The 16,180-nt window shown below is 42.7% G+C and overlaps 1 protein-coding gene across 3 annotated transcripts in view; it reads right to left on the reverse strand.

The window, feature by feature from the left end:
• The window catches only part of FRAS1 (Fraser extracellular matrix complex subunit 1), a 419,525-nt gene that overhangs the window by 61,453 nt on the left and 341,892 nt on the right, over positions 1 to 16,180 (reverse strand). For all 3 annotated transcript variants that reach the window (XM_044766202.2, XM_044766201.2, XM_014865057.3), the window contains 5 exons: positions 7,955 to 8,079; positions 7,521 to 7,661; positions 5,683 to 5,910; positions 3,502 to 3,615; positions 1,610 to 1,760 (listed from right to left, as the gene is read on the reverse strand). In XM_044766202.2, the coding sequence (XP_044622137.2) occupies positions 1,610 to 1,760; positions 3,502 to 3,615; positions 5,683 to 5,910; positions 7,521 to 7,661; positions 7,955 to 8,079 (759 nt within the window). The remainder of the gene's footprint in view (positions 1 to 1,609; positions 1,761 to 3,501; positions 3,616 to 5,682; positions 5,911 to 7,520; positions 7,662 to 7,954; positions 8,080 to 16,180) is intronic.

Consider the following 16,180-nt stretch of genomic DNA (forward strand, 5'->3'; position numbering starts at 1 on the left):
GTTGTGGGTCCTTCTAGTTGTGGTATGTGGGACGCTGCCTCAGCGTGGTTTGATGAGCAGTGCCATGTCTGCGCCCAGGATTCGAACCAACGAAACACTGGGCTGCCTGCAGCGGAGCGCGCGAACTTAACCACTCGGCCACGGGGCCAGCCCCAAGAAATAATAGTTTTAAAAATAAATGTTTCTGCCAGACTTTAAAATAAGATCCCATAGCTTTGTGTAACAAAAGACCTGTCCTTACATATAGGAAGTACCCTTACACTGTTGTAAAATGAGAATCCCAGGGTCTTGGCCAAAAAGCACTCTAATAAATGTCTACGGAATGTTAGAGGCAAATCTGAGGGATGACAGAGACAAGTTTTTGACCCCATCCTCTGTGTGTATCTGCTCATACACACTTCCGTTTCCTTCTAAATAAGGTTCTTTGAAAGGTATGCACTAACAAGAAAAGCAGGGGCTGGATTAAAACAGCCCCTACACAAGGCAGATGAAACGGGGCTGGGAGGGAACACAAGACCGAGGACAAGGAGAAAAAAGGAAACATGGTGCATGAATTGTAAGATGTGGTTTTGCAATGACTGCTCCTAATCAGGTCCATCCTCAAAAGAAGTCTAGAAGAGTCTGACAAGCCTATAAGAAACTGAAACATAAAATGATCTGCTTGATGTGTTTCAAAACAGGAAAATATTTCTATTGAGCAACCTACCCATGTCGATTTTAATTTCTTTGCTGAAGCTTTAAAAAACCACCCATAACTCTTAGAGAGCAAAACTAAATCACACAAGACCACAGATCTTTCATAAAGTCTGGCAGTTGTTTTCAGTTTTTGTTTTTTAAGAAAACCAAGCAGCATCATGTGATCCTTTCCAGAAAACCTGGCCAAAACCTAAAGCAAACTGGGAGCTGAGGAAGCACGGGACAGCAGTCCCCGCTTATCCGCGGGTTCACTTTCCACCGTTTCAGTTACCCACGGTCAACCGTGGTCTGGAAGCAGATGAGCCTCCCTTTGACACACTGTCACAGGGTCAGCAGTGGCCTGACGCTACATCACATCATTCACTTTACATCACTCAGCTCACTTCATCTCATCACATAGGCACTTTATTATCTCACTTCACAAGAACAAAGGTGAGTGCAGTCCAATAAAATATTTTGAGAGAGAAAGAGAGGGAGACCACATTCGTGTAACTTTTATCACAGCGTATTGTTATAACTCTTCTATTTTATTACTATTGTTGTTAACTTTACTCTACCTAATTTATAAATTAAACTTTATCATAGGTATGTGTGTACAAGAAAAAACAATATATATAGGGTTCTGTACTATCTGTGGTTTCAGGCATCCACTGGGGGTCTTGGAATGTATTCCCCGCGCAGATAAGGGGGGACTACTGTAAAGATGAATTTTCCTTTGCCATAATACAGAGTAATGGGAAAAAAATCAGAAGAAGTAAAATTCAAAGTTTGGTGGTTAGACACCAAAAGATCTATTTATTTGCAAATAGGTTACTTGGGGGTAAGTAGCACCAAGTGGTTGTGAGAAAGATGGAGGAGGCAGGGAGAGGAGCATTGGAATAGATTTCTCCCATTTCTCAGTCCCAAGTCCCACCCTGTGTGAAAGTCACAGCAGCTCTGCCAGGCTGCAGCTTGTTCTCCACATAGCCATGCTTGGGGCCCATCGTTATCTCGTAGACAAGCTGCGGGTCCTCCGTGTCCGGGTCCATGGTCAGCAGTTCCTTCTTGGTGATCAGGTTGGTTGCCTGGAATAGAAACCCATTAAATTTAACTCCTGAGGTGGGAATAAAGCAGGAACAAGACCCTCTGACTCAGATTTAATTCAGTTCAACAATGATTTACTGAGTGCATTTGCTGCACGGAAAACTCTGTCAGGATTGGAGAGGGTATGAGTACAGAAACCATCCCAGCCGCTGCCCTTAAGGTCGTCACCCTTTATTGGGAAAGAAAGGCCCATGAGCAAGGTAATTGTGGCAAGAGCTATAATGGTAGATACAAAAAGAGTTCTATATACTTTTTGGGAGCGGGAGAGATTAACTCCATCTGGGTTGGGGAAGGAGGGATTTGAGGTGGTGGGATTTGCATTTGGCTTTTGGAAAGAAGGTTGGACCTTCGAAAGAATGACACAATACAGGGAAGATGGCCACCGTGTACCTTACAGGGGTCAATTACCATGCTTGAAATTGAGTAAAATAAATATATCATACCCCAATATTGTTCAAATATATGGCTTAACTTTAATTCACTCATTCATTCATTCAACAAATATTTAGTGAGGGCAAAGCTTTTAGAGAAAAAAGGAGGTGGTCAACAGTATTAAATGTTGCCAGATTTAGTAAAATAAGGACTTGTAAGTAACATTTGAACTTGGCAAAGTAGAGGTCATTGCTGACTTTGGTAAGAGTGACTGCAGTAGGGTAGGAGCAGGAGGTAGAAAACCAATTGGAGAGTGTTGAGAAGAGAATGGGATGGTTCTGAATATGGAGAAAAAAGTTTAATAGAGCATGAGAAGAATTTGTACTAATTTTGTTTCATATATTTTACAAAGCCTAACTAGTTCAGTGGAAAGCTATACACAACAGCTACATATACAACCAACTAATCAGCTCCATGGAGATGAGAAAATCCACATCCTAGAGGGAACATCACACTCAAAAGTAAGAAATCAGTTCCCAGACTGAACTGAAGAACTGTGTGTGTTTGGGTGAAGATGGGGATTTCATGCTTGACGTGTTACCGGGTGAGAATTACGGCATATCTTAAAATGACCAAATTGGGATTCAGGAGGAGAAAGAAATTTCTAAAGTAGAATTCCTCTGAGGATGCCACCTACAAACATACTTCCTTCCCATCTATGGCATAGTCCAGATGTTTCCCCAAATCCATCCTTCCCTTCTTCTAGTTAACAAGCTTTAGCTGGGTACCTAGCTGTGCAGCTAGAGACTCTCCCAGCCTCCCATGCAACAGATGGGGCCATACGACCAATTTCTTGCCAAAAGAATATGAGTGCAAGTGATGCATTTAATTTCTATACCACTTGCTTAAAATGAAGTTCCTTATCCTCTCCTTCTCTGTTTCCTCTTCCTTTGGGCTAGAATATTGATGAACAACTGGAGAGGTTGGGCTGTGCCTTCAACAGCAAAAATTCAGTGATGGCAGAACACTAAGAAGGAATCTCCTCCTCTGAATCGTCATGTAGAGCCCTAGACTGCCCACTTACTTCCACCCTACATGTGAGGAAAAAAAAACCTTTCTACCTTGTTTGAGCTACAATATTTTGATTTTTACAATATTTCATTTTGTAAGAACATCTTAAACTATATATAATCCTAACCAAACTCATGGAGCTCATCAATCTTAGGAAAATCAGCTTACTTAGGCAGAGAGAAACATGAGTTGAATGGAGTTTTATTCATAAGTTATTATCACGAATGAGGATACAGCCCAAGTTGGCTAGCGTGACTACAGCAGATAGAAAGGCCTTACCTTGCCATCCATATACTCCAGCCATTGGAGCCCCAGGTTGGTAACAATTCTAGGAGTACCATCATCTACTGGGAGGATGTCTACTAGGAACTGCTGAGGTGCTGCTGTCATCAACTGTGAGGAAACCAAAAAAGAGAACTCATCATTCACAGACATCTGAAATATGTCAGGGCCAGGACCTACAAAGCTGGAACCCCTGAAATCTGCTGATACTTCAGAAAGGGCAACTGAGCCGATTTCCATCGCTTATCACCACTGAGCATGAGGTTTAAGGGAGAATGCAGACTGATTAAGTGGGAACAACATGAGAAGAAAAGCAAGACACAAGTGACACTCTTGTTGGGATTTCACCTGCTGTGGATGTTGCCTTTCACACCCCTAAGCATTCTTTAATTGAGCTCAATATTGCCCTGAGGTGGAACAATAAACAAAATAGTTTCCTTTCAATAATTCTTGTTAAAATTTTCATGAGAGGCAGATGAAAATCATCATTAAAATGTTAATGTCAAAGTCTCCAGGTGGGATTCTCCAGATGTGAAGAGATTTTCTTTCCTTTTTTTTTTTTGAGAGAACTGTCCATACGGGGGAAAAGGGCAGAAAAATCAAGAATAGAAGCATTTGTGGGAATAGTGAAAAGAAATTTTGGTTTATAATTTCATTCTCACACAGATACACACGACACATATACGGTGAGTCTGACGCAGCCCCTCACTGTCTCTGAGAGGCTAAAGCAAGCCAGCACACAGGGCAGCAAGATGCTGGCTTTTCCATCTTCTACAACCTCCTTCTAAATAATTTCCATTTTTAAAATAACACAGTCCCTTTGGAGATCTGCTGTGACCTTTTGTGCCTATCAGAGAGGTAGCCCTCTTGCTGATTCATCCTGAAATCTGTTTTCTCTTCTGAAAGTCAAACTGACTGGGGAGCAGCTACAGTCTCGGAGAGGAAAAATAAAAGCGATGACCTGCCAGGGGTGATGCAGTGCAGACACTGAAATGGCAGGGAAATTCCCAGAGCCATCCCACCGACACTTCGGCCAACTGAGAATGACCTTCTCATGGGCTATTTGTCTCTAAAGGATGCAGGAGGATCTTTCTTCCAAGAAAGGAATCACTTTCATTCATCATCAAAGAAGGGAAGGAAATCTGGAGGACTGAGAAGCTGACCCTTTGCAATCCTGGAAATAAAGTAGGGTGCAACCACGCCGCTCACCGAAACGGCTTCTGCCGAGTCAGACACGGTGCGTGAGATATGGGAGTGTCCATGGGCCTATCTGTCAGCAGGTAGGGGAGGGTTATGGGACCGCAGGAGACCTGGCCAAGGAATGAAAGAATGCGTAAAAATGGCAGCGCAGGTCGTGGAGGGGCTATCTTAAAGTTTCTTCTGGATACCTGGATGTTAGAAGGGAGCAATTCTCTTAAGTAAAGCTTGACAGCTGCTTAGCCTCAGGAGAAAAGCATCTTTACCTGTTTCACAAGTTGGTGCTAAAATGACAGCCATGATGATGATTACAGCCACAGTTCATGGGATGTTTCCTAGCTAAGGGACTGGGCTAAGTGCTTGACATAGATTATGACAGTAGATATCATCCCCGATTTACAGATAAGGAAGGTTAAGGCTTAGAAAGGTTAAATGACTTACAAAGACACTCAGCTAGTAAGTGACAGAGCTAGAATTTAAATCAATGTCTTTTGGATGCAAAAGCCATACTCTTAACCACTGTTATTCTTCATGACACTGAGAAACTCTGGCTGGCTGAGGGGACATATGAAAGAGAACAATCTAGAACCATATGATATTACTGAAAAACCAGATGAAAGAAAAATTAAAGGAGTAAAGAATGGGAGAAGAGGAAAGGAGAAACAACAGTGGTCATAAAACAGTGACTATCCCCCGTTACTGGGAGTGCTCACTAATAGCCAACAGTGTTAAGCACTTTATGGGGATTACCTCCTTTGATCCTTAGGCTAATTGAAGCTGGTGGTGATTATTGTACCCATTTTATAGATGAAAAGCTGAGGTTTAGAGACGTTAAGTAACTTGCCCAAGGCCAATTAGTAAGTGACAGAACAAGAACTCAAACAATGCTAACCTTGGCCTGAAAATGCCATGTTCTGCCTCCAGACAACCTCTGGCACGCTTTGCTATGCCTCCCTCTTTTTCAAATGTCTTTGCCCTCACCTCTTTTCCTCCTTCCTCAATAATAAAGAAGGAATTTGTCCCATCAGTGACGGTGAAGGTGAACCAGTCTTTGAGGGAGTTGCTGCCATCATGGCTGTAGCTGACCCGGTTCTGGTAGACGTCTTCCATGGTGAAGGTGGAGGTGTGCTGGAAACGCTGCCCACTGGTGGTGTGCTCGATGGTGCCATGGCGTGGCGGCTGCACAATGGTGAATGTGACAGACTCAGCCTGTCAGGGAGGTAAAAAGTGAGAGGAGAAGGGAAACCAGATGTGTGAATGATGGCCAATAGGTGGTCAAGGGCAGCCAAATGTAAAGGCATTTATGAAATAAGGATTGCACTTTCTAGGATTTATAGATACTAAAAATAGAGCTAAGGAGAGAAATTATATTGGTTACTACAACTGAACTTATATTCTACTGCCTTCAGTTGTAAGACTAAGACATTTAAATTTGTCCTTTAAACGTCATAGGGGAAAACCTGAATTTTTAACCTCTACCAGGATGATAGCAACTAGACCTTTTAAAACCATTCATTTCTTTTCCATCCACTTCCTTTCACTTTTCTAAAACTCTTATGTACAGAATCCCACATGTATCGGAACAGAAGGTAATTTCCCATTTCTAATTGCTGTTTCTAAAATGACATGTAGAAGGAAAAACAGAGGTAGAAAACCCACTGAAGACCTTCCAGTTATTACCCACCAGCTTAGAATAAAATGCAAAGGCCTGACCTGGGCCAACAAGGCTCTCTGTGACCCGGCCCCAGGGGTCCTCTCTGGCCTCATTCTTCTCCTCTCCTGCTTGTTCACTGAGTTCCAGCCCCTTGGCCTTTGACCATTGCAACTCAAAGGTTCCAAGCACACTTGACCACAGGGCCTTTACACTTCTGATTCTTCTGCTCAGAGAGTGATTCTTCCAGATAACTGTATGGCTTGCTCTTCCACTTCCTGATATCTCTGCCCAAATGTCAGCTTCTCAGAGAGAGCTTCCCTGACCACTCTTTCTAAAACAGCACATCCATCCATCTTTATCTCCTCTACCTCGTTTTATTTTTGTTTATGGAACTTATCATATTTGACATGATATTCTATGTTCTTTCTTTCTTTATTGTCTGTCGCCTTAACCAAAGGCTGGAACTTTATCCATTTCATTCACAGCTCTGTCTTTGGCATCTAGAGCAGAGCCTGGCACTTAGCAATAAATATTTGCTGACAGAAGGAATAAATGAATAAGTGCTGGCACGGGGAAGGGTATACAGAGAACTAATTAATAAGTGCTGTGGTGCTCTTTCACAGGAGCTAAGTCATGCCAACATCTTAGCTACTTCAATCTGAAAGCATCATGAAAGAGAATAAGAGTTTAGTCTCTACATGCCCTGTTTTACTGTGTAAAGCCTAGTTCTTTAAGGATGCTCACATTGTAATCATCAGTTGTCATCCAGAGAGGTCTAGATGGAGGAGGGAAAATGGAGGGAAATGTGTATAAGTGCAGAAAATCCTTGTTCACTCTTACAGTGAATAATAAAAACAGTGGATAAAATGTCATCTACTTAATTTTCTATGAATCAAAAATCAGCATGTCCAAGGATTATTACACATAATCAAGGGAGAGGATGAATGTATTTGGAGTTTCAGAAAGGGTTTAAAAACACTTTGATCTCAAATGTCTTAGTTTCTCTTTTCCAGAAGGCTGTGGTATCTTCTGGTTTTTACTCCCTCAAGGATGCTTGCACTAACCTCACCACTCTGCTCTACCCTCAGGATGCACAATCGCAAAGCAACAGATGCCACTAGATCAGACTCTCATTCAGCCAAAGAAGCCAGGGGAGCGTTCTTACCTCTGTGTCTGCATCCACAGCCTTGAGCTCAAACTCTGTGATGGTCTTCCTCACCCCCTCCTGTACCCGCATCCCCAAGTTGTGTACAACGGGCAGTGAATCATCCACAGGGCGAAGAGTGATATGGAAAGTCTGAGTCACCTGGAATGGCAGAAAGCACAGGTGGGACACCTGCTCCCAGCACCCACCCAAGTAAAAGGTAGGTGCTCTCTACTTTCCCTTTCACACCATTCCTCCTGTGACTGACTGACCAGGAGACCACAAGTGAGTTCTCTTTGGCAAGAGCCCCAGGGGCTGTCGGAGGTCACCTCTATGCCTGGCCAAGAGCAGAGGAAAATGAAGGTCTCATAGCACAGTCACTCTGCACACTCCATTCAAAGAAGAGTGGGCCGAATCAACATCCACTCAAGGAGGGAGCCGAATTCCTTACCCACCTCATTGACTCCATCAGACAGCGTAAAGCTGAAGGCATCTGAATGTTTCTCAGCCTCACTGGAATGGATATACTGAACGTTACGTGAAGTCAGGTCAGCTTGAGTAAAGGAACTAATCTGGATACCTAGCAAAAGAGATAGAGAGAAACAGGGAAAGGATATCAAAATGCTAGCCATAATTCTAAGGCTAGGGAAACGTCATACTCTCACCAGATAAAATCCTTTGTACTTTTCTTACAGCATTTATGTGCTTTTCTCTAGGACCTTGTGTTAAGAGTTGTGTATTTTTTATTTCCTACAACAGCATATGCTCTGTGGGAGAACATGTTAACATAATTATTTAGGCTGCTGTGTGCCAAGCCAACAGCAGGTGCTCAATAAATATTACTCTCCTTTCTCTTGGGGTTTATATATGCAGGTCAAATCTGTGAAAGGCAGAGCCATTGCTTTAGTCTCTGAACTCTCTCTTAAGTTTTATATTCCCCCATAGCCTCATCGTCCTTTTTGAAAACCTGCCCTAATTTTTAATATTGTGTGATGGTTTAGCTTTTAAACGTTGGAGTCACAGGGCTTGGCTAAACATGGTCTTGTTTCTGTGATTGGTGAGTCATGCCTGGTGTCCCTAATTTCATTGGTTACTCTTCAAGGTCCCTTTCAACTCTCAGGTCTATGATTCTGGCTTTTCCTATACCACTTTAGCCAGGCTGGCAGTAACAAATCTTACTGCCTGACTTTGGGGTTTGAGCAATCATTCTATTTCAACTCTCAAATGACCTAGAAAACCAGTATCTTTTAATAACACGATATAGAGAAAACGTCAGATGTTTTTCAGTCATTCTCAAAGTAAAAAAAAAAAAAATCTAAAGTGATTTTAAATACTGCTAAGGGATCCCACAAATGAATAACATTTCTATGTTTTTAAATGTCCAACAACATTTAGCAAAACAGCCCAGAATTCTTGTTTCTTTCTCAGGGCCTCTGGGACTCATCCTCTGGTGCCAGCCAAGACTGAAACAAAATTACATCTTTCAGTTCCTCAGTACAAATTCCTTCTTTCTGATTCTGAGTGTTGGGGTATTAATCCATTTAATCTAGTCCTTTGGTTTGGTCCTGAAATTCATTTGCTGCTCCCTGGGATTTACTATTTGTCATTGTTAATCCTGGCAAAACCAGTTCAGCTTTTCTGTAAAAACACAAAAAGATTCTACTTGGACTCTTTTATTTTTTAACTGTGACATCAATATAACTGCTTTATCTTTTTTTAAAAAAAATCAACCTGCATGGTTTACATTTGCATCTCTCTTTATCATCTGAAATTTGTCACCCAGATACAATAGCCTCCTGAATATTGTGGCATTAATTTTTTGATGAGGCATTTTATATTTCTGTGCTTGCTACATCAGCTCTTGACAGGCAAGAAATGCAGCCCCCTGTCTTATTGCTTTGTCTTGTGGCTCTGGACAGAAATCCATACCATTTCTTTAAAAATTTAATAACTTCAGACTGGCTGCACGGAGAAATTTAAATCTCTTCCCTTGCTGTGAATCCATCTTAACAGCTCGTGGGGAAGTACTTGTCTGGAATCTCACAATCAGCTGGTCACCTAATTCACTGTTCCCTCTATGTGAGTTTCAGACCTATTAAAAAAGGTGATAGATTTTTTCCTTCCTCGGGAAGGCAGCTTTGGGATTGATCTTTTTTGAAACATTTTTTATCAAGAGGAAATGACATATAATAAATTGCACGTTTAAAATGTACAATTTCACATATGCTTTGGCACATCCATGAAACCATCACCTCAATCAAAATAGTGAACATATTCATCATCCCAAAAGTTTCCAACGGACACTATAACCCTTCTGTCCTTTCCTTTCCCACCCCCTACCCTATCCCAAAGTAAAAGTGACTTGTTTGTTGTCACTATAGATTACTTGGCATTTTCTCTAAATTTTTATAAGTAGAATCATACACCATATACTATTTCATGCATGGTTTCTTTCACTTAGTATAATAATTTTGAGATTCACCCATATTGTAACATGTATTAATAGCGCATTCCTTTTTATTGTGAGTAGTATTCCATTGTGTGGATATATCCTAGTTTGTTTATCCATTCACCTGTTGATGGACACGTAGGTTACTTCCAGTTTTGGGCTATTGCAAATAAAGCTACTATGGTCATTACAAGTCTTTGTAAGGACATAAGTTTTTACTCTTCTTGGGTAAATTTCTAAGAGTGGAATGGCTGGAATACATGTTAGGTATATGCTTAACTTTTTAGGAAACTGCCAAATTATTTTCCAGAGTGGAGCACTACTTTCCATATTCCATTTCCAGAGCATGAGAGCTCGAGGCGTGCTTAGTGGGCCTTTCCCAATTCAATCTTGCAAACGTTGAGCACCTACCATGTGCAGAATACTATTTCAGACTTGCTTATCTATATATATCAAGTTTTATCTTTTAACAACTCTGGCAGGTTGGCTTATTATCTCCATTTTTATAGATTATGACACGGGAATAAAATTAGAAACACAATGTGGCCTATCCAAGGTCACACAGCTAAGAAGAGGGCAGGGCTGGACTGGAACTCAAGGCTGTTTAACTCCAGGGTTTATGCCTGCTAGGAGTGTGTTTTGTAAAATTCATCTAGCCTTGTCAGGCTAGACAAGGAGTCTCTTGGATTTCACCCTTATCCTTTAATTTTTTTCAGTATAAAAGTAATACATACTTATTAAAGAAAATGTGAAAAATATAGAAAGGTAGTAAAGAATCACAGAACAACTCATAGATCTGAAATATCACATCATAATATTTTTGAATTGAGTTGTTTCTTCTAGAATACTTTATTGGCTACAACCTTTTTCTTGCCTTAAATATTGATTTTGATGGGGAATTTAATTCTATCATTTAAGTGATATCCATAATTAAGTGCCAGAGGGTAACAAGCTACATGTAGGACATAAGCTTCAAGACGATAAGATTTTTGTTGTTTCTTCATCAATGTGCGCCCTCAGGAGTGTCTGGCACTCAGTAAGTACTCAAAACATATTTGGTGAATGAATTTAGTTCACCTACTATAATCAATATCTAAGAGGTCCTACTGAACACAGATTTTCTATCTCTATAATACTTTTTTTTCCTAAATTTTAGCCTTTGCTAATTGGGTATTAGAAGATTTCAGCTACTCACTTGCCAGCAAGATGATGTTCCTAATAACATATTGTCTCTACTGGCTGTCACAGTGGTAGTTTCTGTTTGAACAGTCTTAAAGGCTTTTAAACCCATTGAAGGTGTTTTCAGTCACCAATCTGCTGGCTAAATCACAGAGACCCACAGTAACCCTGTCAGTTTTTCCAATTCCCCTGGAGGGCCAGCATGTTAGAGAAAGTTCAGTCCAGGTCAGGGAAGTGGTGCGGGAATAAAGCATCTTTAAAGAAACTGCCTTCCATATAGGAGGTTAGGCGATGGCCTCAGCCTTCCTGCTTTCAGCACAGCTGTGGCTGGTTCTATGCCACCTGTGTCCCACCTCAAGCTCATGCTGTGGGAGACTCTCAGATTTCCTGCTTCCGATTTTCTTGAAAGCCTCCTGTTATGGGTTGAATTGCTCCCCCCAGCCCTCCAATTCATATGTTGAAGTCCTAACCCTCAGTACCTCCCAATGCGACCTTATTTAGAAATAAGATGACTACAGATGCAATTAGTTAAGATGAGGTCATTATGGTTGGCCCTAATCCAATATGACTAATGTCCTTATTTTGACGCAGACATACACATACAGGAAGAATGCCGTGTGAACATGACAATGGCCATCTATAAGCCAAGGAGAGAGGCCCAGAACAAATCCCTCACTCAGAAGGAACCAACTTTACCGACACCATGATCTCGGACTTCCAGCCCCCAGATCTGTGAGACAATAAATTTTTGTGGTTTAAGCTGTGCAGTCTGTGGTCCTTTGTTACAGCAGTCCCAAATTAAGCCAATGGCTGCATCTTATTTTGGTTAGTGTCACAATGCTGAGAGAGGTTGAGATACAGGGGAAAGCAAAGAACACCTTTGCTAAAGCATCACCTCTGGGGAGTCTTTCCTGACTCACCCGGACCCCTCTCTTAGGTGGAACTCACTCTCCCTAGGCTCCCATTGTCTTCTCTCATGTTGCTGTCACAGCTACTGAAACACATTTGTACATATGTATTTTGACAAATAAAAATGGCAAGCAATAGGACATATTGGAGTATATGAGGAAGACATTTGGTATAAACCTAATTTGGCCTGACTTTGTTTTTTCCAAAAGGGCCTGACTGTGGCTATTGAGCATGCGTTGTATATCTGCTTAGACATTTCCTATGGCAAGAACAAAGGCCCTTGAGATAAAGGTGCAACTTCCCCCGACACTGGCATTTCCTTAGGGATAAGCATCTTTCCTTAGGCTAGGAACTGATTGCGGCACTCACCTTTGACCACCCAGCTCACCTGTGACCACTCAGCTGGAGACAACAGACTGCCACCCTGCTGTGTTCACTGAGACAGAAGACCTACCTGCTGCTTCCATCAATTGCTGTGCCATAGAGCAGTCTCGCGACTACTGTAAAAGGGACATTTCAATCCTATGTGAAACATCCTCTTTGGGGGCATATAACCACTCTGTGCACCCCACTTCTTTGGTGCCCTTTCTTCCTTCGGGAAGAAAGGCCCCGGGTTATAATCCTCAGATTTAAGCTCAGAATAAACTCACCCAAATTTTCATTTATAGATTGGCTATGGATTATTTTCGTCGACAGTTTACATGTTTCCCACTTCCAAAACCTTAGGTTTCTCTTGCAACAGCTACTCAGTAAATGTTTGGTGAAGGCGAGAACCAGTGCTGTGCTGGAGATTGCTATATTCTAATATTACTCCTCCCCTACTTAAAAAATACAACTCCTGACTATTAGCTCAGGAATTGGATGCCTAGTTAGGGTCTGCATGTCCCAGCCACCTCACAGCTTTGTGTGACTATGTTCTTGCCACTAGAATGTGATCAAAAGGGATGTGTGTTCTTCTAGTAAAACTCCTAAAAAGGAAATGGATGTGGGCTTTCCTGGCTTTGTCTCCCCCACTGCTGGCCAGGGGCTGACAACAGCTCCAGTAGTTGCTGGACCAGAAGTGGGAGCTTCATGGTGAGGATCACTGAGTCACCTCAGGCCATCTGGGTCACCTGCCTCTGGACTTTTCTGTGAGGGAAAATAAATTTTTGTTTAAGGTACCGTACCTTGGAGTCTCTTTATCCAACAGCATAGCTTCTATTATAATAATATAACTCCTTACTTGATTTTCCAAGAAAAATAGGGTCTTAGGGTCCCTGACATAAGGGTGCGGCTCCTCGACGTTGAAAAGGGCACACACACGGGAATTAGACCCTCACATTAGACTCTCCTCAGTGGCAGGAGGCTCTTGTCAGTCTCCTGCACAGTTTGCATGGGCATATGGCTCCCTATATCTCCTCAGGGGAAGAAAGGAGGATCCTCAACCTTTTCTGTCTATCTAAAGAGAACAATCAGTTACATCCAGCTGACCAAGGAAGACAGCATGAGAATAAGTCCACTTCATAGTCAACCATCAAGAGGATGTCTGCAAGCTCTGGTGGCAAATGACAATTCCGAGAGACAGTGGTCTCAGAGTAGCTTAGTGCCTGCACTACAGACACTGGCCTAGAAGATGCTCTGCTCTTCTCAGAAAGAAAGCCCCCAGCCCACCCCTGGCTCCTGGTAGAGCCATCCTTGCCCACTGAGACAACGGGGTGAGGTGCTGCTGCATTTCTCTAAGCTGGAGCCAGCTGTCTTAAGAGAGGACGATAAGTAACCAATATGTACCTCCTCTGAAGGGAGACCTTTGACATGTAAAAAAGAATCAAATTCATGAATATTTTCTCACTTAGAGAAGACAGGGAAGGAGAGAAGGCTGGTTAAATGCTACAGAAAGGGCCAGAGTGGGGTTGGTGGTGAGGCAGGGGCAGGGAAGCCCTGTCCTATTAGCAATGGGGAGGGGCCCTCAAGAATAATAGAGGGCACTGGATCCTTACATCTGGTCTACTTAGAGTTACTAGAAACAGGTGGATTGAGAAAAATTGGTGGAGACGGGAGACAACATGGATCAGGAAGTCAAGCCTGGTGCAAAAGGGCAGGTGAAGGAGGTGTCCCAGCTTGGGGGGGGCCCTCCTTCTATCTTGGGGGGCTACTTTCCCAAGAGGGGGGAGAAGTGTGATCACAGATGGGTCGCTCCCTAACCAGCTTTGGCCTACTCTTGGCAACCAGAATTTAAGCCCAGCGAAGGCTGAGCCTATAAAAATAGGAAAGGCAAATCTGGTGCAGCCTCACACAGGACTCAACACCACCTGGGTCAGAGAAGAGTGAAGGCTGGGACTTAGCAGCAGGTCGCAGACGACAGTGCCTTGTGTGAAGTTCAGAGCCTTTTAAAGCTCTGTGCAGTGTGGATGCAGTTGCCTAACACAACAGCCAAGAGTCGGCCCTTTCATCTGTGGAGAGATACAATCAGCAGCCCGACAGAATTCTGGCAGAAGCAATTAGCTCATGAATTAGTTATCAAATATCTCACGCAGCCAAGGTCTTGGGAGTGCTGATCTGCATGCGTCCCCAGGAACTTCAGGACAAAAGGGCAGGCCACCTGCTTTAATCTGCATTAGGAATTTTGGCCAATCTGTCCAACCTTCCCCACGCCCTCCCACCATTAGAGCACAACACTCCCTCCTCCACTATCACCCTGGACCCAGTCATGGTCTGCCTCCCTCGCCTCCTCCACTCATCACCCTCCACCTCTCCAAGCTCATCCCCACCACTCTCTTCCTCACTCGCTCTGCTGCAGCCACACTGGCTCCTTGCTGCATCTGGAACGTGATGTGCCTGGCTGATCCTTCTGTCCAGAAAGCTCTTTCCTTATGTAACAGCATGGCTAGCTTTCTTTCTTCAGATCTCTGCTCAAATGTCATCTTATTATTAGGGAGGCCTTCCCTCACATCCCTGCTCCCTGCACCCCAGGAATGCCCTTGTTTCTCCCCAACACTCATCACCATTGACACCTGATATAGTTGCTTGCCTGTTTGTTTAATGACTCCCTGCATTAGAAAGTGAGCACCATCAGGGCAGGTATTTCCCCTGTTTTGCTGTTTCCCTAGTTGAATGACTGAAGAATCTGTAACCTAAAATCCAAAGAAAAGCAATGAAGATCTAAATCCCCTGCAAGCTGTCACTGCCTCTCTGAGACACAAAATAAAGACAATTTTCTCTTCAGATTGTTTAGTAAGCAAGTATCTCTTGTCCTTCACATCTATTCAGCTGCCAGGTTCTCCAGGCTCTCCCTCTGCAATTCCCTCCTTCCTTCCTCCCACCACTATTGTTGACTGAAGACTTCCTAGGTACCAGGTGTTACCTCTTACATTATTCTCATTTTACTTCTCCCACTACTGCCCCTCTAGGTGAAGCCTCATCACCTTCTACCTGGTTAAATGTGAAACTTCCTGAGCACTGCCTCCTTTTTCCTTCTTTCAGTTCATCCTGTTGGACGCTAGATGAATTTCACTTCCTTTCCCTGCTCAAAATTCTGCAGTGACTCCCTATTGCCTATGGAATTAAATAGTGATTACTTATCCCAAATATGAAGGACCCCCCCCACCCCTAAAATCTCAGTCTACCCACGATGCCCATCTACCACTATTTTCTGAATATATGCTTTAGCTAAATGGGCCCACTCATTATTTATTTTTAATGTTCCCATCTCTGGAAATAACACAATTTCTGTCTGCCCAAACTTTGTCTTCCAAGGGCACTTGTAAATGCCCTGTACACCTTCCAACCCAATGTAGCCTCTCCCACTTTTGAACTCCTATGACATCCAGTTTATACAGTTTTTAAAACACCTGCCATATTCTTCCCTGAGTTATGGTTATCTGCAGAGGTTCCTTATCTCACCTAGTAGAGAGTTCTGAAGGGTGAAGATTGTATCTTATTTATCTTTTTTCCCCCAGCAGCAGCTACACTGGAATCTTGCTCAATACACAAGCTCACTTGCCATTTGTTGAACTGCATTTTTAAGCACAGTCCATTGTACCGTGCCAGGTACTCAAAGGCTTCAGAGGAAGAAGAGAGTGCAGTGTTTGCCCTAAAGGAATTGACAATTTAGTTATGAAGACAAGATTGCGTACATAAAATTGCAATTTTTCATTCAGCTTTCTGC

Source organism: Equus asinus, chromosome 3, assembly GCF_041296235.1.
Source record: "Equus asinus isolate D_3611 breed Donkey chromosome 3, EquAss-T2T_v2, whole genome shotgun sequence".
NCBI lineage: Eukaryota > Metazoa > Chordata > Mammalia > Perissodactyla > Equidae > Equus > Equus asinus.